The 22,771-nt window shown below is 41.7% G+C and overlaps 1 protein-coding gene across 2 annotated transcripts in view; it reads right to left on the bottom strand.

Annotated features, from left to right (window-relative positions):
- The window catches only part of BAALC (BAALC binder of MAP3K1 and KLF4), a 71,188-nt gene that overhangs the window by 12,637 nt on the left and 35,780 nt on the right, over window positions 1-22,771 (bottom strand). Inside the window, exons 1-3 of one of the 2 annotated variants that reach the window (XM_079108953.1) lie at window positions 17,040-17,715; window positions 7,896-8,007; window positions 1,649-1,815 (exon numbers count right to left, since the gene is read on the bottom strand). In XM_079108953.1, coding sequence (XP_078965079.1) covers window positions 1,649-1,815; window positions 7,896-8,007; window positions 17,040-17,051 — 291 coding nt within the window. In that variant the 5' untranslated portion in view covers window positions 17,052-17,715. Of the gene's footprint in view, window positions 1-1,648; window positions 1,816-7,895; window positions 8,008-17,039; window positions 17,716-22,771 lie in introns of those variants that run through there. The other variant, XM_079108952.1, reaches the window with a different exon arrangement.

Here is a 22,771-nt window from a genome sequence, read left to right as displayed (position 1 = left end):
CTGGTCCACCTTAATAATAGTCAACTTTCTCATTGTAAAGTTATGACACCCATCTCTAGCATTTCTACAGTTTTATCCAGGTCCTGTATTCATGTCACACACACAAATGAACCTGCCGAAACCCCACAGGGGCTGGCTCTGCCTGGCCCTACTTTAACTGCCACACAGGCTCCCAGAATGCCTTGCCCACAAAATGGGAATGCTACTTGCTTCACCAAGCTCTTCAGAAGACTTAATGAGCCAGGTGATCTAAAAATACCTTGTAAAGTGCAAAATACAGCTTGGAGGTGATGGATGATGAGGGCAGAAAGTAATGTGGGGAAACAATGCATGGATCATTACAGCCACCAGGCAGTTGTGCCTCCTCCCTGCTGTGGCCCATCCTGGCTTAGAATGGGGCCATGTGTGTTGGGAGGAAACTAGGGGACAAATGTCTGGGTCCACACTACAACTGTCACCAAGCTTTTGAGCATGGTTCTCAGACCCAGACTGCCTTGAGAGATGGCAAAGTGCTTAGGTCTACAGAAGGCCAGCTATGCACAGGCAAAGTGGACAATAAAGGACTCAAGGAAGCCACCGTTGCATTCAGATCCAACCCCCATTGCCTTCTACAGTGTCTGCAGGACTCCCATTAGTGTTTCTTTAATTGGGTCATGGTGTCACGTATTGAACTATCCTTTGTTAATCCTTACTGCCATTTTTGTGTACATCTTAGTTTATAAGAGCAGGCCCATCTCTTTTACTCATGTTGGTACTATTTAATTTCCGTTATGTGGATAAGGAGCCTGAATTTCAGAAAGATTGATCTCTGCCAGGTTCCTTGGTTAATGAACATTAGAGCTGAATTGGCAACAAGTTTTTGACCAAAGCTTAGGCAAGAAGCTCATTGACATGAGCAAGAACTCTATCATTAGACAGCAAGTTGTGTGTTTTAACAGAGGGGAGAAGAGGAGGCATAGGGAAGATGAAGTGGGAGGGAGGAGAGGAGGAAGAGGAAGACTGCAGCCCCCTGAATCTGGCCTACCATCAGGATCCTGGCCTGTGCCTTCTCACACCCTGATGGACCTGATGGTGGCAGGAGAAACACTTCTCAACAATAGCTCTGGGAGGAAAAGGATCAGAAAAGATGCCAGCCAGGTTCAGAGATGCCATGGTCCTGCCGCCTTTCCAACAGCAACTGCTCTGGAGTGATGCCGTCACCACATTCGAATGAGAACCATCCTTGGGGAACCTTCCACTGCCCATCTGGTTGGAGGGTGTGTGGGGCAAAATGTCAGACTTGCTCCCTACCACACTGATCTTCTAGCTTCTTCCTCTCCCTGCCTGTCAACCTGAGACTGGACTGCGACCTGGACTTAGACTGGTTCTTGTAACCAGGACAGTCTTCACTGTCTCAGAAAATATATTTGAAACAAAGTTGTGCTTAAACACACACTTCCTTTAAAGTACAAATATCAAGGACCCATTTCTGCTGTTTCAACAAAAATGGCAGGGGTTGGGCTGAGATTTACAGCAATTTTTATAAGGAAAGGTAGAGGGTATCTATTGCTGAGGTCCTCCTTCCCTGGACAGTCTGGGTGGCCCTGACCTAGAGCAAGTTCCACCTCTGTTCTTCAGTCCCCAGTCAATCGTGTGGTCGCAGCCCTACCTCTGTGGTCCAAAGGCCATTCTGTTTCTGGGTCAGCGGGCCCGAGCTGAGGCTCTGGGAATTCGGGCACTGGGTTCCACAGTTCATCTTCTTCTCTTGGTTGGATATTCCCCCTGGGGCTGCAGATCTGGGAACACCATTAGAGGACAGTCCATCTTCCAGCACACCTGGGAAGGTAAGCAGAGGGTAGCACCAGAGGCTTTTACATGGCAGTTTTTGTAGATAATCCCAAGATTTTGGAGAAAAAGATAGTAAAAAAGAAAGAAAAATTCACCAGAAATCCCACCATGGAGAGCTGTCCTTTTCTATAAGAATGTGTTTTTTTATAAAAATGAAATTTAAAAATAGATTTGTAACCTGAAATTTTCTCGTAAGACATTGATGTTTTTCCATATCACGAACTATTCAGTCATTATTTTAAACATGTTGTATGGATGTATCACCATTATTTAATTAGTCCTCTCTGATTGTATATTTGTTTCCCATTTTTAATAAGCGTTACTAGGATGAAACTCCTCCTGATTAAAGTTTTCTTTTATATTTTTAAGGATTCTCTGGTGCTGCTTCTTTCTAAATACTTTATTTTTTTAAACAAGTTCTCAATAAATTGATCAGGGCTTCACCAAGTTGCTGAGGTTGACCTTGAACTTGTGATCCTCTGGCCTCAGTCTTTTGAGTCACTGGGATTACAGGTATGTGCTACAACTCCTGGCAAAAGCTTTATCCTTAATTCCTTGGGATCAATATCTAGAAGAAAGATTACTGACTTGAAAGTTATTTGGAGATTGCTGCATAATTCCATCTCAGCGTTGAACTATGCATGTACACCTCCCATAACAAATGCCAAGAAATTTAAAAAGTTTAAACAAATAGTCTCACTGAAAAGCAAGCAGACGATGACATTGAAGAATTCATGAAGGATGAAAAATATCTGATGGGGCACAGAAAAGGACCCAGAAAGCACACCCCACGTAGGGGAGGTGCCACATAGCGGGTAGGAGCAGCCAGGTAGGGAGCCCAATTTACTCTACTAGGAAGACAACAGTGAGTCCTCTCAGAAGGACTGTGTACTCAAGGGCTTTGAATTTCACTCAACAAAACTCAAATTCAGGGCTGGCCTAGCACATGTGAGGCACTGGATTCGATCCTCAGCACTACATTAAAAAAATAGTTATTTTTAAAAACCCTCAAATTCAAAGACAAAATTTCTAAAAATTTTAAGATGCACCTGCAGAACCTTAAATTCAAACCAGGGCCTCTGCTTAACCCTGTGGGGTTGGGTGGGTCCTGTGCCGCTGAGTTGGTTGCACTTTCATGAAGCTGGCCCAGCTGAAGCAGATTGGCTGTGACTGAGAAGCAAATGGCCAGTACTTCCCTCTCAACAGCTCCTCCATTCCCAGGGGCTTCTAGAAAAAGACTAAAAATCTCTCATTTGGTTCAACATTTTCACTTTTCATTGATGGCTGAACCAAAATTATAACTGATTTCTTAACCCCCCAATCCAAGAATTTGTCTTTTTATTTTATTTTTATTTTTTTTTTTTGGTACCAGGGATTGAACCACATCCCCAACCCTTTTTATTTTTTATTTTGAGACAGGGTCTTGCTAAGTTGCTGAGGCTGGCTTTGAACTTGTGATCCTCCTGCCTCAGCCCCCAAACCCCTGAGATTATAGGTGTGTGCCACCATGCCCATCGGTGCTACTTTGGGAGGACATTTTTTTTTTTTTCTTAAAATTAAAAAAAAAATAGCCTCCTTAATTTTCTTCAGCTCTAAAACAGCATATTTTTGAAATGGCTTGTTCTGTTCTACACAGAGCATATCTCTGGATGATGAAAGAGAAATTATTTTTCTTTTGTGTTTTTCTGTATTTTGCAAGTTTTCTAAGATTGAGTCTTTAAAAAAAATACCAAAACCAGGAAATATAATTTAAATCCATGTCGCAAAAACACCTGGTTGGTTGCAGGCATAAGTATGGGTTAATGACCCCCAGATTCCTGACCCATTGGGGTGACCTCCTGACCACACTGAGCAGATGACCCCTGCTCACTAGATGGCAATGCTTGTCCCTGAGTTGGCCCTATTTTTCTGCTCATCAGAGCTTCTCTGCTTATTGTAAGGCTCAGTGTGCCAGCAGCTCAGCACTTGGCTCATTGCTGACTCCTAAGTCAAGAATGTAACTAATGTGGCTAATGATAGGGGCATGAAGTGACAAGGCAGCTGGTTCTGTGCCATAAATAGGTACAATGCATGTATCAGACACTGTTAAAAACCTTTCTGCATGTTGTACGTTTCATCTTTATAGGGGTCCAATGGAGTAGGAATCATTATTCAGTGTCTTCATTGTCCCACACCCTGGGCTCCATCTGCAAGTCTACTGCATTCTACCCCTACCCCCTCTCAAGTCGGGGAGGTGGGAGAATCGCTCTTATTTTATAGGTGAAGCCATTCCCCCATAAATTTTGATTCCATGGGGACTCAGGAATATGAATTTTTGGGAAGTCCCTGTACAATCCAGAGATTCTGATACAGGAGATTCTAAAGACTGAAAAGACTTTTTTATATTAGGGATATAGATCTGTATATATCTGTCTGACCAACTGACACCTATACTAATTTTGAGGGTTGCATCTACAGTCTCATCCATATTTTTTCCACAATGAATCATATAGCAGTAAATTAAGAGACATTTGTGTGCCCCTGGAATGTGTCTTTTTTGACACCTTCCTCAAAATTTTTATCCCATCCAGGAGAGAAGCCAAATCACTGACTTTGCCAAAAGATGGGAAACAGCTGTGTCCAAAGCTTGTTGGTAAACTGCAACCAGTGACTTCTTGCCAAAGCTGCCTGCTATTTTTGAAGTAGAACTGGGCAGGAGGGCAGAGTATAGAAATTGAAAATGGTAGCTGGGAACCACATGGAGAGCAGGTTTTCTCCTTGACCCCAGCACCTGGTTCTCCTTGGAGAAGATGATCAGAGTCTGTCCAAAGTCATCAAACACTACCTGCAAGACATTCCCCTCAATGACAGAAAACCAAAGTATAAGATATTAACAATCTATTTGAGAAGAATCTCCTAAAGTCACATCAGATGAGAATCTGGCTCATCAAACTCTGTCTGGGCTCAGGTCCAAAATCACATGGCTGATGATAATTTTGTCTGAATTAATATATAAATTGTGACTACTTAACCACTTAGAATTTGTCTCCTTTTCTTTCAAAATGAACTGGAATAGAAAGGTGTCTGTCATTTCTTCAATGTGATGAATAATTGTCAGCAGCATACTATAATATGATGTGAGCACTTTTGTATAGCTATTATAAAAATATTTTTAGAAATGTTAAGTAACCCTTACATTTATGGCCAATTGACTTTGGACAAAATAATAAATTTTTTTTTCAACAAATGTGCTGGGATAACTGGGTATCTGCATGCCAAAGAATGGACCCCCTACCTCACACCATACACAAAAGTTAAAAGGAATCAAAGATCTAAATGTGAGTGCTAAAACTATAAAATGCTTTTTAAAAACACGTACAAATCTTCACGATCTTGGATTAGGAAATGGTTTCTAGAAATGATCCCCATAGCACAAGCATGATGACAAAAAATAGTTCTGCTGGACATCATCAAATTTGAAATATTTTGTACTTTAAAGGGTAACATTGAGGAAGTGAAAAGATAACTTATGAAATGAAAGAGCATTTTTGCAAATTGTTTACCTGATAAAGAATTCTTACTTTCAAAGACTTTCCACTTTAAAAAGTTAACCCATTAAAGCATGAGCAAAGGATCTTAATAAACAATTCTCCAAAGAAGATATGCAAATTATGAATAAATCCAGGAAAAGATGTTCAGCATCATCAGGTATCAGAAAAATGCATATCCAAAGCCAAGATGAGATAGCACTTTACACCCACTAGAATGGCTGTAATAAAAATATATATGTGTGTTGATGGAGAGATGGAGAATTTGAAACCCTCCTACACTGCTGGGGGAATGTAAAGCGATGCAGCTGCTTTGAGTCTGGCAGGTACTCATAATGGTTAGACACAGAGTTACCATGATCCAGCAATGGTATTCCTAGGTTTACACCCAAGAGAAATGAAAACCTCTGTTCATACAAAGACATGTCCAAGAATGGTCATATAGGAGCATTATTTTTATAGCCAAAAAGTAGAAACAAATATTTATCATGGATGGGTAAATATTATTGGGCAACACATAAAAAAAAGTAATAATACATGCTACAATAGTGATGAAACTTGAAAACATTATGCTAAATGAAAAGCCAGATATAGAAGTTTACATATTTTATGCTTGTGCCTTATAAATTGTTCATAAATGAGTAAATCTATAGATAGAAAAGTGAATTAGTGGTTGCCCAGGGGTGGGCGTTTTGGAGGAAATGAGGAGTGACTATTAGTAGATATGGGGTTTCTTTCCTAGGTGTTGAAAGTGTTCTAAAATTGATTTGGAGGGTGGTTGCAGAGCCCTGACAATTAAAAAAAAAAAAAAAAAGTTTAATAGTATGCTTTAAATAAGTCAATTGAATAGTATGTGAATTATAGCTCAACAAAGCTAGTATTTTTAAAATGGTGAGCAATGCATTTTGGAATGTTTTATTGATCAAAGAAAATAAAGAAGCATGTTTGGACTTGAATAGCAAGTGGTCTAGCAAAGAGACCAACTTGTGAACTTGTACAGTCAGTCTTTAAGGTCCCTTACAGTATTAGCAACAGCCCCCTGATGCCATGGGTCCTAATCTAAGAGAGCATTAGAAACCTCTTCTCCTTGAGATGAATCACCAACTGGTTACATCTGCCCTTGGTCACAAGAGTTGGTAGGGAAATGGCTTTCCTATGGTGCCTAGTGGCAGGTGAGGACACCTGCCGAGAGCAACAGCTAGAACTGAGGACAGTGAACAGAAGCAAGGACAGAAGTCTATGTCTACATGAAATCTGACCTGAATTTGTCTAAGAGATGCCCAGGAGGTAAGCTAAGCAACTGTGAGATGGCCAAGAGGGGAAGTCAAGACCTCACTCTCCTCTCTGCTGCTATCCTTGGAACCCATCAGTCTTCTCCAAAGCTGTACTTAGTTCCCTCCCTCCCTTTGATCCCTCAATGGCAACTCCCTTTTGGAAGCATCACCTCTGCTCCAAGATCCCCACAGAGCAGGTTCTTGGGGGCAGGCACTCAACAACATTTCTGTTAGCTACTGCTGTTCTCAAGTTCAACGCGCTCTCACATCAAATGCGCTTTGAGTCTGTTTCTGAAGTGTACAGTATTGCTGTGACCATAGCAGTACCCTATTTTCCAGAGCCTTTCTCTCAAATTGCCTAAAACACTTCTTTGGCAGTCTTCCCTTTCCTCTTTGCCTTCCCTTGAATTATTCTCTTAACTGTTTAAAGTGTGTGCCTCCATTTGCTAGGACTGTCATAACAACAGTAGGACAGGAGAGGTGGTTTAAACAAGGGAAATTTATTTTTCAGTCCTGGGAGGCTAGAAAGCCAAGATCAGAATGTTTAAAATGTTGGTTTCTCCCAAGGCCTCTCTCCTTGGCTTATGGATTGATGTCTTCTCCCTTTGTCTTCAGGTGGCCTCCCTCTGGGTGTGTCTGTGTCCTCATTGTCTCTGTGTGTAAGTACACCTATCATATTGGACTAGGGTTCATCCAGAAGACCTCATTTTATTTAATTACCTCTTTAAAGGTCTTATCACCAAATGCAATAATATTCCATGGTACCTGTGGTTAGGATAGGACTTCAATATGTGAATCTTAGGGGGGACATGATTCAACCTATAACCCCTTGTTTTTCCTTTTATAAATTTTTTTTTTTTTTTACTTAAGAACTAGATGTTTCATGTAGAAGACTAGACTAAGAAAAAAAAAACAGAAAATGAAAATTACAGTCTAAAACCAGGAATAACTGGCATTTGTCTATTATGTTCCTCAACTGTTTTCAATGCAGATGCCATGTATAGTTTTAAAAGAGACACTAGATAATGATCTGTTTTCCACCCTTATCTATGAACATTTCTACTCATCCTTCATTCCTCCTTCATCTACTTCTTCCTTGCCACAAATGATTTATTCCTTTTTTTTATCATTTGTCTTTTAATCAGCCATTAAAAATACTTTTGGTGCCTACTGAGTACCAGGCACTATGCTGGGTGCAGGGGTTACACCTGAGACTTAAAAATTTACTAGGATTTTATTCTCTCAGCTTAATCCTCTCTGCACCCACCTTCCCTTTCTTCCTGCCTCTCCATGTCCCTGGATGTGGATAGGTGGAAGACAAAGATTGACTTCTCATTGATAAGGAAGATGATGATTTGGTCCAGTGTTGACACAATTCTCTTTGAGAGAGAGAAGATGAGGCAAGTTGCAGAATACTCAGAAGGTAAATGAATCTTTTCTGTCCATGTGTCTAACTCCCCTTTTTTCTTCCATAAGACCCAGTTTGGATCCTACCTTCTCAGACTCAAATGGCCTTTCTAGGGAATTGTCTACCTGTACAACCCTAGGTATCCCACTAAGCTGCCACCCTTAGCATGGAATGCTCTCCTAGGATGATCAATAGATGCTCTCCTAGAATGATCTCCTAGGAGACCAACAGATGCCTGGGCAGAAAGTCACAGGAGTTGGATGTGAGAAGTGGCCCTCAGGGTTAATCTGTCCCTCTAGTGGATTTTCTGTTTGGATATGGAGGGTTACGTTGCTCATCTCATTTATTTACATGTCCAGACAAGATGTCCTGCTTGTGGTCTGGCCTCTTTCTATAAAGTTGGCAGATCTAAATAGGGAAGAGACTCCCTTAAACTGTTTCAAAAGTGTCTGGAACCATGCAAGGCTTGATGGCCTGCCCTTTAGACTTTTTCCTTCTTCTGTACTGGGAATGGACCAGGGGTGCTCTACCCCTGAGCTACATTCCCAGCCCTTTTTATTTTTTACTTTGGGACAGGGTCTTGCTAAGTTGCTGAGGTGCTCACTAAATTGCCCAGGCTGGCCTCACACTTGTGATCCTCATGCCCAGCTTCTGAGTTGCTAGAATTATAGGCATACACCATGGCACCTGGTTTAAAATGTTTTCTTAAATGGTGAAATTTTCTCAAAGGGAATCAATCTTCAAATACAATTTTCCACTCCCCTATGATCTGAATGTAGGTGTCTTCCCCAAATTTGTTGAAACCTAACCCCTATGCAATGGTATTAAGAGGTGGGCCATATAGAAGTGATTAAGTCATAAGGGATCTGCCCTTAAGATGAGTCTGGTACAGGGATGCATACCTATAATTCCAGCTATTGAGGTAGGAGGATGGCAAGTTCCAGGCCGGCCACAGCAACTTAGCAAGACAGTGTCTCAAAAAAAAAAAAAAAAAAAAAAAAAAACCAAAAACATGGGGAAGGGCTGGGGATGTAGCTCAGCAGTAGCGCACCCCTGGGTTCAGTCCCTAGTTCTGCAAAATAAAAAGGGAAAAAAGGGAGTAATACCTTGATAAAATATTAAAAGGAGCCTTACCTCTTTGCCAAGTAAGGAAGTAATGAGAGGCACCATCTTTAAAGCAGAAAGCAAACCCTCACCAGACACTAAATCTGCTGGTGTCTTGATCTTGGTCTTCCCACCCTCCAAAACTCTGAGCAATAAATTTCTATTGTTTATAAATTACCCAGTGGGGGCTGGGACTGTGGCCTAGTGGAAGAGCACTTGCCTAGCATGTGTGAGGCACTGGGTTTGATTTTTAGCACCACATATAGATAAAAGTCCACTGATAACACAAAATATTTTTAAAATAATAAAAATACCCAGTAGAAGTTATTTTGTAATAGCAGCCTGATTCAATCACTTTTAGAGTGGTTAACCCTTTAAGCCAGGGGCAAGTGATTTCCTGGTTAGTCGTTTTTTTCTTCTTGACATTTTCTGAGTTTAGTACAACTGTCTTCTTTATAAGGCTTTTTCCACATGGGATATAGTCAGCACTAAATTGTTCTCTGAAGTGGACATTAGAAATGAGATGATATATCTTTATTAGATCCAAGAAATATATTAGGGTCAATAAAAATTAGAAGAATTTGATCAATTGAATTGTTCTAATTTTTAAAATTTTTTAAATCTTCCCAAAGGGAATCCTACCCTATACCATGCATTGGAATATTATTATTAGGGGATATAAAACATTGACCTGTCTGAATCTTTTTTTTTTTTTTTTTTTTTTTTTTTTTGTAATTCAATTTGGTAACTTATGGCTTACTTAAGAATTTCTGAAATAGAGTCATGCAAAATTATAGTTTCTTATCTATCAGAATGGCAAAATCTAGGAAGTCTGACTATTAAGCGTTGAAAGCATGAGGGTTAATGAATTGTCTCATATATTGCTGGTGGAAGTGTGAATAATGATTTTATAAGGCAATTAACAATATAGCCAAGTTTGAAATGGGCATACCATTATGATTCGGCAATTTCATTCAGTCCTTAGCGTCTATTTTAGAAAACCTCATGCCACTGCAGAACAAGGCCTGCTGAGGATGCTCTTCATGCCGCTGCAATAGTGAAGAATGTCATCAGCATAGCCACCAGTCATCATTTGGATTATTACTGAATAAGTTGTGGTTTGCCTATTCAGGGGACTTCTATGCAACCATTTAGAAGTAAGAAGTAGATTTATAGATGGAAGTCCAACATATAATGAATGGAAAAGCAAGTAGAGCATAAATTATGTCCTAATGATAGCTTTTATTTTGGAAAATCATTGCATGCTATCTTATTGGGGTTTGGTGGGGGACAGTGCATGTTCACAGAGAATGGGCCTGAAGGATGTCCAACAGACTGGTAACAATGTCTGTTTCAAGGAAAAGATAAAGGATCAGGATCATGGGGTGGTTTAAAGACTGTTCTTTATAACATTCCTACATATTTTCATTTGTTACTTATGAAATAATGTTTTTTAAAAAATAGAGCTATATCATACTCCGCCTCTTCTCATTAGTAATAGCTTTGGACCCAAAGCTATTTTATATTTTTATTAGACTACACTAAATCATCAAATATTCTATCAAAAATAGCCATCTAGGGCTGGGGATATAGCTCAGTTGGTAGAGTGCTTGCCTTGCAAGCATAAGGCCCTGGGTTCAATCCCCAGCACCGCAAAAAAAAAAAAAAAATAGCCATCTATAATAACACAAGAGCAAGAACAACACACAAGAATTAATACATTGCTATATGTCCTGTTCTATAGAGAAATTCAACCCTTCAAAAATCAGGAGATGAAAAGTCCAGCTCTCTGGTTCAGTCAGACAGGTTCACTGAGGCATTCCAACAATATGTGTGGATGGGATGAATTGTAGTTGTTTATAAGAAGCTATGGGTTACTTATGTGACTGAAATAAGGAATGGTTAGTTCTCACAGAGCTGGGATTCTTTTAAAACAATTTTTCTTCTTTTTAGATTTACATGACAGTAGAATGCATACTGACATATCATACATAGATGGAGTGTAACTTCCCATTCTTGTGGTTGTACATGATATGGAGTTACAGTGGTCATGTTTTCATATGTGAACCTAGGAAAATAATGTCTGATTCATTCTACTGTCTTTCCGACTACCATCCCCCTTCCCTGCCCTTCATTCCCCTTTGTGTAATCTAATGAACATTTCTTTTTCCCTTCCACCTTCTCGTGTGTTAGCATCTGCAAGTCAGGGAGAACATTCAGCCTTTGGTTTTGGGGGATTGGCTTTTTTCACTTAGCATGATAGTCTTTGGTTCCATCCATTTACTGGCAAATGCTATAATTTCATTCTTCTTTACGGGAACATTCCATTATGTATATATATCATATTTTCTTGATCCATTCATCTGCTGATGGGTGTCTGGGTTGGTTTCATAGTTTAGCTATTGTGAATTGAGCTGCTACAAACATTGGTGTGGCCACATCACTAGAGTATGCTGATATTTGTTCACCATTCATATTTCTTCTTCACATCCCTTTTTATCATTTACATTTTTGAGACAAGGTCTTGCTAAGTTACCTGGGCTGGCCTCAAATTTGTGATCTCCCTGCCTCAGCTGGGATTACATTCATGTGCCACAGAGGGGGGATTCTTGAGCAGTGTTTAAAAGGAAAGATTGAGCATTGTTGGCATGAAGATTAATAAAAAAAAAAAAAAAAAGAGATTCACATCTGTGGGCGCATGCCAGCCCCAAGTTGAGAGCTAAGGAGGGGAAGACAAAAACTCCTGATACGATTCATAGTTAAAAGCACGGCGTCAGAGTGTGATTGCCAACTCTGCTTCATTGTCACATCAATGTGGTAGATGGATGGTAGTGTTCACCCCTCTCATTTTCCCAGAAGAGGAAACCCAGGGTCAGATAGGTTAAGTAACTTGTCTAGGGTCCTGTGGTTGGTGCCAGGGCCAGGACTCCATTTCTGGGTCTGCCAGAGTTGGAAACCTTTGCTTCTGCATGCATTTATGTTTACTCACATCATTTAAAAAACACAAACCTACAATGAATCATATTCTCCCTTTTCAGAGTTAGGCAACAATGAGTGGATGTATGGTGTCATCAAAATAAATGAAAGGTTTGTTGTTTGTTGCTTTAAAGATAATCTGTAGCTCAACTGTCTTATCCTCAAGGGTGGAGCAGATCTTTAGAATTCAAGTAACTTGCTTTCCAGAATCGAGCATGTCACACTGCAGGGACCAGTGAGGAGATGAATGCAGTCTGTGATGCGCTTCCCCGGCTCATTGTCTTTCTTAGACAAGTGAAACTGCCCTCTGGCCATGCGCTTGGCCCTCTGGTCCCCAGCTGAAGATCAGACATGTATTCCATAACACTAGGGAGACACCGCCAGGCTTATTTCTGCACTCAACACTCTCATGTCAAGAGTGCAGTCAGGTGGCCTTGGTCAGCCTCTACTCTAGAGAGATTGTGCTTTGAGAGAGAAAATAATTCCAGAGAAGCTCACCAAACCAGGGTGCTGCAAACATTTGGCAGTGTGACCAAGGGGACAGAGAGAGGCTGCCAAACCAAGAAGAGGAGAAATGGCAGTCTGTGGATTCCATTCTCCACGGGCATTCGGAACAATCTTTTAGAATCTGATATGGGCCCACCCCTTCCCCAGCTTCTCCAAGTGTTAGGATACAGACCCAAGTCCTACATGCCTCCCAGGTTCTCTCTTGCTTTCTTCTGGCCTTGGGTTTATGCCCTCTCCTATCCTCTGCTCCCAGGGCTCCTTAGGGCACCTGTAGCCTTTACTGCACTCTCTCTTCTGCTCCCACGGCCTGGCTAATTCTCTATCTCAGCTGCAACCCGGCTTCTGAGAAGGGTCTTCCCACATCTTCCACCACATAAGGCCAGGCCCCCCTGTTCCCTTGCCAGTGCTGTCCCTCCTCTTTGGAGCGTTATCACTGTTGGAATGATTCTTCCATGCCTGCCTGCCCCAGTAGCCAGGAGCTCCCTGAAGACAAAAGACCATGTCTGTCACTTTCATTTTCTTGCCTAGTGTTCTTTAGGCACTCAAGAAATGTTTGTTGAGTCTCAGACTGTTGAGTGGACTTCCAAAGTATTATCTGTGCAAGAAAAAGCTGCCATGTGAACATCTAGGTGTTGGTGCTTTTTTCTCTTAATGTACCAAACAGCTGAGATTCCCAAGGAAGCGGGGGCAAAGGTGAACCGTGCTTGCTGTTCTGATTAGGGTGGAGGTCTGGGAGGGAGAGGACCAGCTCGTGCACAGTGCAATGGACCCAGCAAGTCCTGCCATGGGCCCCTCGTTCCTCTTTAGCTCACCTTGGCTCCCCACAGGCTCCCAGTCAAGGCTGGAATCTGTCTAGGATTTGTTTAGAGCTGAGGGCAAACTGGGGGGCAGAACTGACAATCTTCTCCAGGTCGTTCCTGAAGTCTTGAGTGGTCATGTTTATCTGTTGGTTTGAGCAACAGAAAGACAGAACAGTTTTTCATGAAAGTCAGAGCCCCCTAGTTAAAGCAGTTCTCCTGTGATCCCAGCTGAGTAAAGACCACCCTGAATCCAAACAACAGGAGGGCTGGTGACAGCCTGGGGATCCTGTGGGGGTGCTGGTGAGGAAGCTACAAGAGTTGTGTGGACTTCTTGTCCCTCTTGCCACAGGTGGCTGCATGGCTGCTGGAAAGGGGAGCTTTGATGTGGAACTCCAGCCAGGTGCTGAGGACCTGACCTCTGAACCTTCGATACTGGGGCTGGAAGGCCTATGGGGTTGATTTTATGCCAATAGAAAGGGGCCCGAAGCTCAAAACTGCTCCCTCCTTTTTGCTGATGCTTGAAATTCCTTACCCAGGTGCTATGGTTTGACTGTTTGTGTTCCTCCAAAATTCATGTTGAAACAAGCCCCAAGTGGTATTGAGAAGTGGGGCCTTTGGGGAAGTAACCAAATCATGAGGGAGCCACTCTTGTGAAGGAAATTGTGCCTCAAAAAAGCGCCAGCTCTGGCCTGTTTTGGGCTTCTGCTCTTCTATCAGCTAAGAATACAGTGTTCTTTCCCTTTTTGCCCTTCTGTCCCTTCCACTGTGAGAGGACACATAGAAGGCTCTTTCCTTGAGGAGCATGTCTCCACCAATGCCTTGGTCTTGACTGCAACCTCCAGAACTGTGAGAATTTCTGTCCTTTATAATTTACCCAGTCTGAGGTATTTTGTTATCATGACAAAGGCTGATATCAGGGAACAGAATCTTCTACTCTGTGATTAGCATTAAGGCTTAAAATTTTAGTTAGCTCCAGAGTGGGACTATGGTAAATTAAATTTGCCCCTCTCCACCTCCCAATCTTTCAGGGCAGAGGGTCTTTGTTTATTAAAACAACCTCACAGCTTGCATTTGAGTTGAAAGGGAACACGTCAAGTCACATTCTTCCATGCCAGAAATTAATAGCATTATATTATGTTGGATGTACTTGCAACCTCTACCTCCCCCAATTTTTTAAAGGCCCGGGATTTTTGTTTGCAAGAATGATCCTGTCGCTTATTTCTCGGTTGAAAGACCTAGGTAATTCACCAATGGAAAGGAAGCTAAAAAAAAAGGCATTAAATGGACAAATTTGATAGCATTTGGGTGGAGAAGGGTTGGAGCACAGGAGAGTGGTTATCAGTGGGAGAGGAAGGAGAGCTTTGGGGGGGAATGTCTTCTGGGTTGGTTTAAAACAAAAATTTTGAAGAGGTTTCGTTGCACGCCAAAAGGAAAGCTCCTTCCTTTTGATATTTTTCCTGTGGCATGGAGCAGCGTTTGAGTTGTACTCTACCCCCATTTCATTGCCATGTATCTGAACTTGACCCCATTTTGAGGATGATCTTCTTGAGGCCCTTAAGTGTCTGTGAGTTCATGACTTAAATTCATGTTCATTCAACAGGTGCCTTGGCGGTGGGCTGACAGTGCTGGAAAGGGTGTGCTTCAGTGGAGTGGGAGTCAAACCCCAGCTCTGCCTATTGCAAGCTGTATGATCTTTCCAAAGAGATGAGAATCTACCAGGTGTCTGTCTACCAAGTGTGCAATACTCCACTGTGTAAAGTATCTAAGCAAATGGGTACTGTTACTCCACTCTTACAGACTGGGACATGGTGGCTCAGAAAGGCTAAATAACTTCCTCAGAGACAATCAGCCAGTGGTGGAGCAAGGACTCAAAACCCAGATCTTTTACTACTCCAAAGACATCTTGTTCCCATCCACTGGTTGGGTCATTGCCCTACTACTTAACATCACTAAGCTTCAATTTTCTTGGATATAAAATGAGAATCATGATATCTACATCAAAGATCAGGGATCAAAGAAAAGAGTAGGTGAGCTGGCACACAGTCAGGGTTAATTTCACACCTTCTCACCCCCAGGCACAATGACATGCCAACATTTGATTTCAGATTCTTTCCTAAGAGCAAAGGCAAGTCATGGAAAAAAGAGTACGGACAAGAGAGTATCTAAGGTCAACTTTGCTATAATTTTGTTCCCTATCTATTCAGTGGATAGCAATGCCTAAAGGGACTTAGACCTAGAGACTAAGGGGCCCCAGGGAGCCAATCAGGAAGTGAAAGGCTAATCTGAAGTGAGAGATGCTGATTGACAGGACTGACTGCTGTCATTGACAGGACCGACTGCTGTCATTGATAGTCCCAGGATCTGTTTACTGCACGTGATCAGAGGGCTGAGATATGATTTGTGACAGGGTGAAGAATGAAGCATCGTGTTCATGAGGTGTGTGGGCGCCCTACCTTCTTTAGAAGGACAGTTTAGGGCTTGGCTACCTACTGAGTCTTTGTCATGGTGAAGAAAATGGACAGGGCAAAGAAAAGCCTATCATGGGGTATATCATGTAGTTCTGCACCAAATATTTACTGTGCCTCTCTGATATGCCAGAGGTGAGAGAGAGGCTCAGTCCTTGCCATCTCTGGAGGTGGTATTTGGAATTTGGAGAAGTCTCAGGGGTAATGCTGTGGGTAAAGCAAAAGGCAGGCCAAAGAGAGACAGAGGCCAAATTATGGGTGTCCATATGTTCCTGGTTAAGTCTGAACACTGTCTTGGAATACTGTGGAGAATCCCTTTGAAGAGTTCAGGCATGGAGGCAGGGAGTCCACCGGGGGAGCCTGACCTTGAGGTTCATCACCTTCTGGAGTTTCTCTTAACTCTTTGAAGGTAGTTTTAAGATATTATCTTCCCAGTTGGATTCTTCAAATTGAAAACCACTCTTAGCAGACTGTGACTCAAAGTGATACCATTTTGGAAAGGTGGCTTTTGCCAAAAATCTCACCTAAGGAGTACAATTAAATATTTAGAAAGAAAGGGAGACTTCAGAACAATAGTTAATTAATTAGGCTAATCATCTGTGACCACACTGTAGATGAAAAGGTTTGCAATAACAAGTTCAAATGCACCTGATCAGAGGGAACAGGATGATGTTTAACAACCTACCCCTGTGGAGCTGTCTGGTAATGTGTAAGTGGGTGGTGATATCCAAAATCTCTTCAGCAGGAGCCACATAAGACAGTGATGTTTGGGACTTTTTATTGGCAGTATAAAATAAAAACTCCACTTGGACTGACTTGATTTTGTATTTCTTATACATAGTAATTGACTCTTAAAATATTTTTTAGTTGTAGATAGACACAATACCTTTATTTATTTTTATGTGGTGCTGAAAATCGAACCCAGTGCCTCACACATCCTAGGCAAGTGCTCTACCACTGAGCTACAACCCCAGCCCCAGTAATTGACTCTTGATTTCCCAGTTCCTATCCTTTAGCTTTCCTAGAATAGATTTAAAGGTGGTTTAGGCTTACTTTTCTGAGATATCAGTTTAAGATCTTCCCTTTGGACAAATTCCTGCAAGGATTTGGAAATAGATAGGTACAGTTGGATTTGCTTTAAATTACAATACCATTCTTGACATTCATGGAAGTGGTTGTCTTCCAACGGGAGTATTTGGACATCATGATCATCCACATAGTCAACAGCTGTGATCCAATCCCACCTTAGCTGCATAGACTCCATTTTGAAGCGGAACTTCTACTGGCTCTGACCTAATAGAACCGGGAGATGCGAAGACTGAGAAACATCAAAATTCCTCCTATGATCCTTCCTCTCAGGCAGTTTTTCTTCAGTGTCAAACAACATCAAAATTGAAATTTCTTCAAGGTTGCCATTCAGAATATGTGGATCAGACCTCAGGGGTGCACATGAAGACAGGCATCCCTATGGAAAACCTCCTGGGCCCAAGGTCACTCAGGAGCTTATGTGCAATACTGAAACTGGTCTATCCAGGCTCCACACTACCAACCCAGGACCTTAAAATTTCTGTCCCCCCCAAAAAATCACATATGGCTCATGTACTACTAAGGGAAAAATAGTCAGCCTTTGACTTTTCTTCATATTTTGTTCTAGTGTGTTCTCTCAGAAACCATTATCCATCTTCAGTATTTTTGCTCAAATCTGATACCCAACTCTCTGCTCCTATTAGTTCATCCCAGCCAGTATTTGCTGAACCCCTACACACTCCAGACGTTTCATGGAGGCATAAGTTAGCATCTTCACCCTCCAGTTACTACCATCTAGTGAGAGCTGGAAATAGAAGTTGGTGCAATCTTAGAATAGCATTAAAGGAAAGACTGTTCAATACTCTCAAGGATACAGATTACTCTCTAACTTTATTTGCTTTTAATCCAGCGCAATACTTTATATTATCCCTACATAAATACCAAATTAATAACCAGGAAAATTATGAGCATAATGAAAACATGAGAGAAAAGATTGAAGACAGGAAGGAGGATGGATTAAAGGGGAGGAGACAAGAGAAAGGAAAATTAGCGAGGGCTATCACAAGCGTGGAGGCAAGGGTCGATGAGGCCGTCCACTCTAGCGAGCAGAGGGATGGACTTGGGCAGGATGGATTCAAGAGAGATTTAGGGAGATTCAGGAATCCATGTGGACAGCCCTGCAGAACCAGCAGGTCTCCCAGATAACTCCATATTCACATGTCCAAACCTGTTGCATTTATTACCTTCAGTCAGTTCCCCTTCCTGACTGCAATCTCTGCCAACCGTGCCCCCAATTTTCTAGCCTCTGGATAACAGACTATGAGCTTCCCCTCTACTCCGTTCTCTATAATCAAGTCTGAGGCTGATCCCGTGTACCTCTTCGGGTGGCTTTGTGCTCTTCATTGAAAGCGTCCAGGTCACCTCACCTCTAGATTGCTGCACACGTCTAGCTGGCCTCCTGACTCTAGTCTCTCTCCACTGCCCAGTACATCCTGATCATGATCAAGGTTGACTCTTTCAAAAGCCTTCCTTTCTCTCACCATATTGCCCCATTGCCTCAGATCCAAGCAACTCTGCCTGGCTTGCAAGTGCTCCCTCTTATGGGCTCATGATAATTATTCAGGCTTGGTTCTAATTAAAGGCCTTACCCACCTCTGAAGGTGCATCTGCCACTTGACGTCCGTATCACACAACTGAGCTCTAAACAATTCTTGTTTATTCCCAGTGCCCCAGTTCCCCCAAAAAAGTATATCACTTTGCCTAGCCACCTCTGCTAACCTGGGAAGAAGCAAGTTCTTGGGGGAGCTCTGGCATTTTAGTTTTTGATCCATTTATATTATTTCTCTTATAGCATAGAAAAATGCAATAATGTTTGAAAATTCTCATTATTTTCTAATGCATGTTACATTATTTTAATTACTGGCGTATATTTTGAGGCCAAAGATACTTTATTTAACATGAAGATAGTCGGGCACAGTGACGCTCACCCATAATCCCAGTGACCCAGGAGGCTCAGGTAGGAGGATCACAACTTTGAGGCCAACCTGGGTAACTTAGATCCTTCTCAAAATAAAAAATAAAGGACTGGGAATGTGGCTCAGTAATAAAATATCCTTGGTTTCAATCCCCAGCACCAAAACAAAACAAAAACAAAAACCCTGTATCTTAGGTTTATATCCTAAGCATGAAAATTACCCTGTCTACAAACTGGAGTGAATATTCTATTTTTTGAGCATTTTTAAATTTTCTAAAACATAAGCAGAAAGGAGTTTTACTTATAGGAAATCTGTTACATCAGGCACTGAACCAATTGCTTTATTTTATTTAATCCTCACTACTGAACTGAAAGGCAGATAAAAGGACAAATTTTTTTTTTTTTTTTTGAGGTGCTGGGGATTTGAACCCAAGGCCTTATGCTTGCAAGGCAAGCACTCTACCATCTGAGCTATATCCCCAGCCCCCCAATTTTTTTTTAAAAAGGTTTTCATTTAAAAATCGTGTTTGAATATAGGATGGGGGTTGGGGGTGTAGCTCAATAGCAGCACTTGCCTAAGCATGCCCAAGGCCCTGGGTTCAGTCCCAGCACTGCAAAAAAAAAAAAAAAAAAAAAAAAAAAAAGTGTCTACGTATGTTGAAAAATGTACTTTGAAGTCTAGTGGAGGGGAAAAAAAAGTACTTCAAAAGTATTTTTGACATTTCAAAAAAAAATTGTGGAACAGTTTTACAAGGTTGCCTATTACACAAAGATGTGCTTCCACAGGGAATTTTAGTTAAAATCTAAAACACGAATAAATCAATATATAGAAAAACATACATGTCTGTATTGGATACATCTTGGCATGCTATCAAGCAAAAATCTAAGTGTTTATAACCTTTAGAAATTGAAAGCTCAAAATTGAGTTGCATGCCTAATTATGGGACTGCAAAAACTAAGTTGAGGAGCAGATAGACATATTTCTTTCAGAGATTCCTTTAGAAATTTCTACATTTCTCAGACCCCTGTCCTCCACAACATGCATTCTGATTTTCTTAAACACAAAATTATCATTGCTTTCTCCTTATTTTAAAAGGAGGCATTGTTCATTAGATACCCCATTCCTGACATACCCAATATCATTCCGTAGCCCATTAAACAGAAACTAGATCTAAACCACATGCAGTGGGCTTGTCCTTCAGCATTTCCTTTTCCCCAGGCCCCACTCACCCACTTTCAGACCATGTGGGCTGGGTTGGAGCATGTGACTGAGGGAAAACTAATGAATCTCCTGGACTGTGATCGATTCCAAGGCATCACATGGCCTGAGTCAGTAAATCTCAGGTCTTTTGCAGTAGTTATTGGGAAAGGGGCTTGCTATCCTATTGGACTTGAATCTGGGATCTGCGAGGTGGGGTTGTGGCAGTGGTCTCTGTCATAGTAAGGCCTTTTAAGAATGAATCCACCAAGTACAAATAGAGAAACAACATGTATCCCATTTGTTTACAATAATAAAAAATAAAAGAAAAAAAAAGTGCACATTGAAATGTTAAATGCCTGATAGCTCAAGACTGTCAAAGAGCGTTAGAACTTATGGGAAAAAAAAAAAAAAAAAGAATGAATCCAGCATAGGAGGGAAGAGGGAGACATGGAATGTGACATCACTTGAGCCTTAAATCTACCCTCTCTCCAGGGCATCCCTACATTTAGTCTTCCTGTTAACCGAGTCGAGACAGTCCCCAACCCACCCTCTTTTTCAGAAGGGTCTTGTTTTTTCTGATGTGATGTGTTTGTTAATTACTTGCCACCAAAAGTCCTGACACAGTATAAACCACAAGCCCAACCTTTCAAGAACTTATCCAAGTTCTGTATTACTTGGGCATCAATTCACAAAAATTCTCTATCTTGTCTGTATGGAAGCTGGGATCTGCTCTGGAGTTCAGACATGTCAGGACAAACTCGTGGGTGCTGGCAGGGTGCTTGCATTAGGGACCAAAGAGCCTCCTGAAAATTAAACACAGCCGGGGAAAGGGAGCTGAGCCCAGCGAGCTCACCCAGGAAGGAAGAGGGGCAGCCTTGGCGGCTGGAGGGGAGGAGCATTTGAAAGAGAATCGGCATCTGTCCTTCAGATCTGTCTTCCATTTACAACTTCACCCAACGGAGAGGAGGGAGGCGCATAAGTAAGACCCACAAACTTGTGTGCCAAAATATTGCCTGAGATGTGGGGCCCCTCTAGGATCATAGCAAAACACAAAAAAGAAAATTCTTCTTTCCTACTTTACGATATAACCCCAGCTCTAGAGCAGGGTTTCTCAAGCACAGCACTATTTTTTTAAAAAATTGTGTTTGTTCTTTTTAATTATGTATGACTGTAGAATGTATTTTGACATATCATACGTACATGGAATATAACTTCCCATTTTCGTGGTTGTACATGATGTGGAATTACACTGATTGTGTATTCATATATGAACACAGGTTAACTTATATCTGATTAGTCTACTGTCTTTCCTGTCCCCATCCTCCCTCCCTTCCCTTCATTCCCATTTATCTAATCCAAAGTGCTTCTATTCTTCCCCTATCCCTTATTTTGTGTTAGCATCCACACATCCACATATCAGAGAGAACATTTATCCCTTTTTTATTTTTTTACTTATTTCACTTAGAATGACAGTCCCCACTTCCATCCATTAACCAGCAAATGTCATAATTTCACTCTTCTTTGTGGTTGAGTAATATTCCATTGAGGCACTGTTGACATTGGGGAACATAATCCTTTGTTGTGGGAGCTGTCCTGAGCATTAAGGTTGTTCAACAGTGCCCTTGGTCTCTACCTACTGGATGCCAATAGTATCCCCCACTCCATTTATGACAACCCAGAATGTCAAATGTCCTTGGGACTGGTGGGGGTGCGGGGTGGAGGGGAATCATTCAGTTGAGAACCACTTTTCTATGACATTATAGTCTGTAGCACTAATTAAGAGGGGTCTTAAATGCCCCCTGAAAATAATTCCAGTGCAAAAAAAAAAAAAAAAAAAAAAAAAAAAAAAAGGCCTGGAAAACATGTCAGCACCCAGGATATGTGTCAGGGAAGAAAGGGACGATAATGAAGAGAGGTATCTGAAACAGAAACCAAAACCAGGACGCCATAGTGACAGAACGGCTCCTGGCCAGAATAATTTGTGAGAGACAGTCTGGGGACTCCCTGAAATTTGAGATACTTTGCAGAATGGCTAGGTCCTGAGAGAGTAAGTGACAGCAAGAAGTGGATCGTGCTCATTGCTTTCCATGTGAGCCTGTTTGAATCCAGAGACCCGTGAAACTCAAGTTTACTCATTTGGAGTAAACTTGGAAAATCCCATCACCTCAAATCATACAAAATACATTGGCTCAAGATCACCCACTGATGTTCTCTCACTCAGAAGTGCATTTACTTATAGCCACAGGATAATAAACTCCAGAAACCAATTTCCGCTGTGGGTCCCTTTTCTGGGACTGGGACACTGTAGTATGGGCATTAGAAGGCACACGCTGAGAGAGCGGGAATTTAATTAAGGGTCTCCAGGGGGGACAGGAAGGGCAGCTCTTGAAGGAGAAACCTCGAGACAGAAAACAATCCCCGTGGGCAACCGGGGTGGGGCTCAGTGAGAAGAAGCAGAGACTTTTGGGATCTTCAGAAAGAACCAGGTTGATTTATGCCCCACATTTTTATTGGCATCTTCTGTTGAAGGCAGTGCGATGAGCATTGGCTTGGCCAGCAAGCAGCTGGGCCAGGACCTTTATCACCAGCTCCTCGTTCTGTGATCTTAGGCGGTTTATGACTCTGAGCCTCCGTTTCCTCATCTAATAAGATAGAGACTGTAGTGCCCCCCTCGTGGGGGG

This window comes from Sciurus vulgaris (assembly GCF_902686455.1).
Source record: "Sciurus vulgaris genome assembly, chromosome: 1".
Lineage (NCBI taxonomy): Eukaryota > Metazoa > Chordata > Mammalia > Rodentia > Sciuridae > Sciurus > Sciurus vulgaris.
The sequence above is the reverse complement of the archived record's forward strand: the minus strand, read 5'-3'. Positions and strand labels throughout refer to the sequence as shown.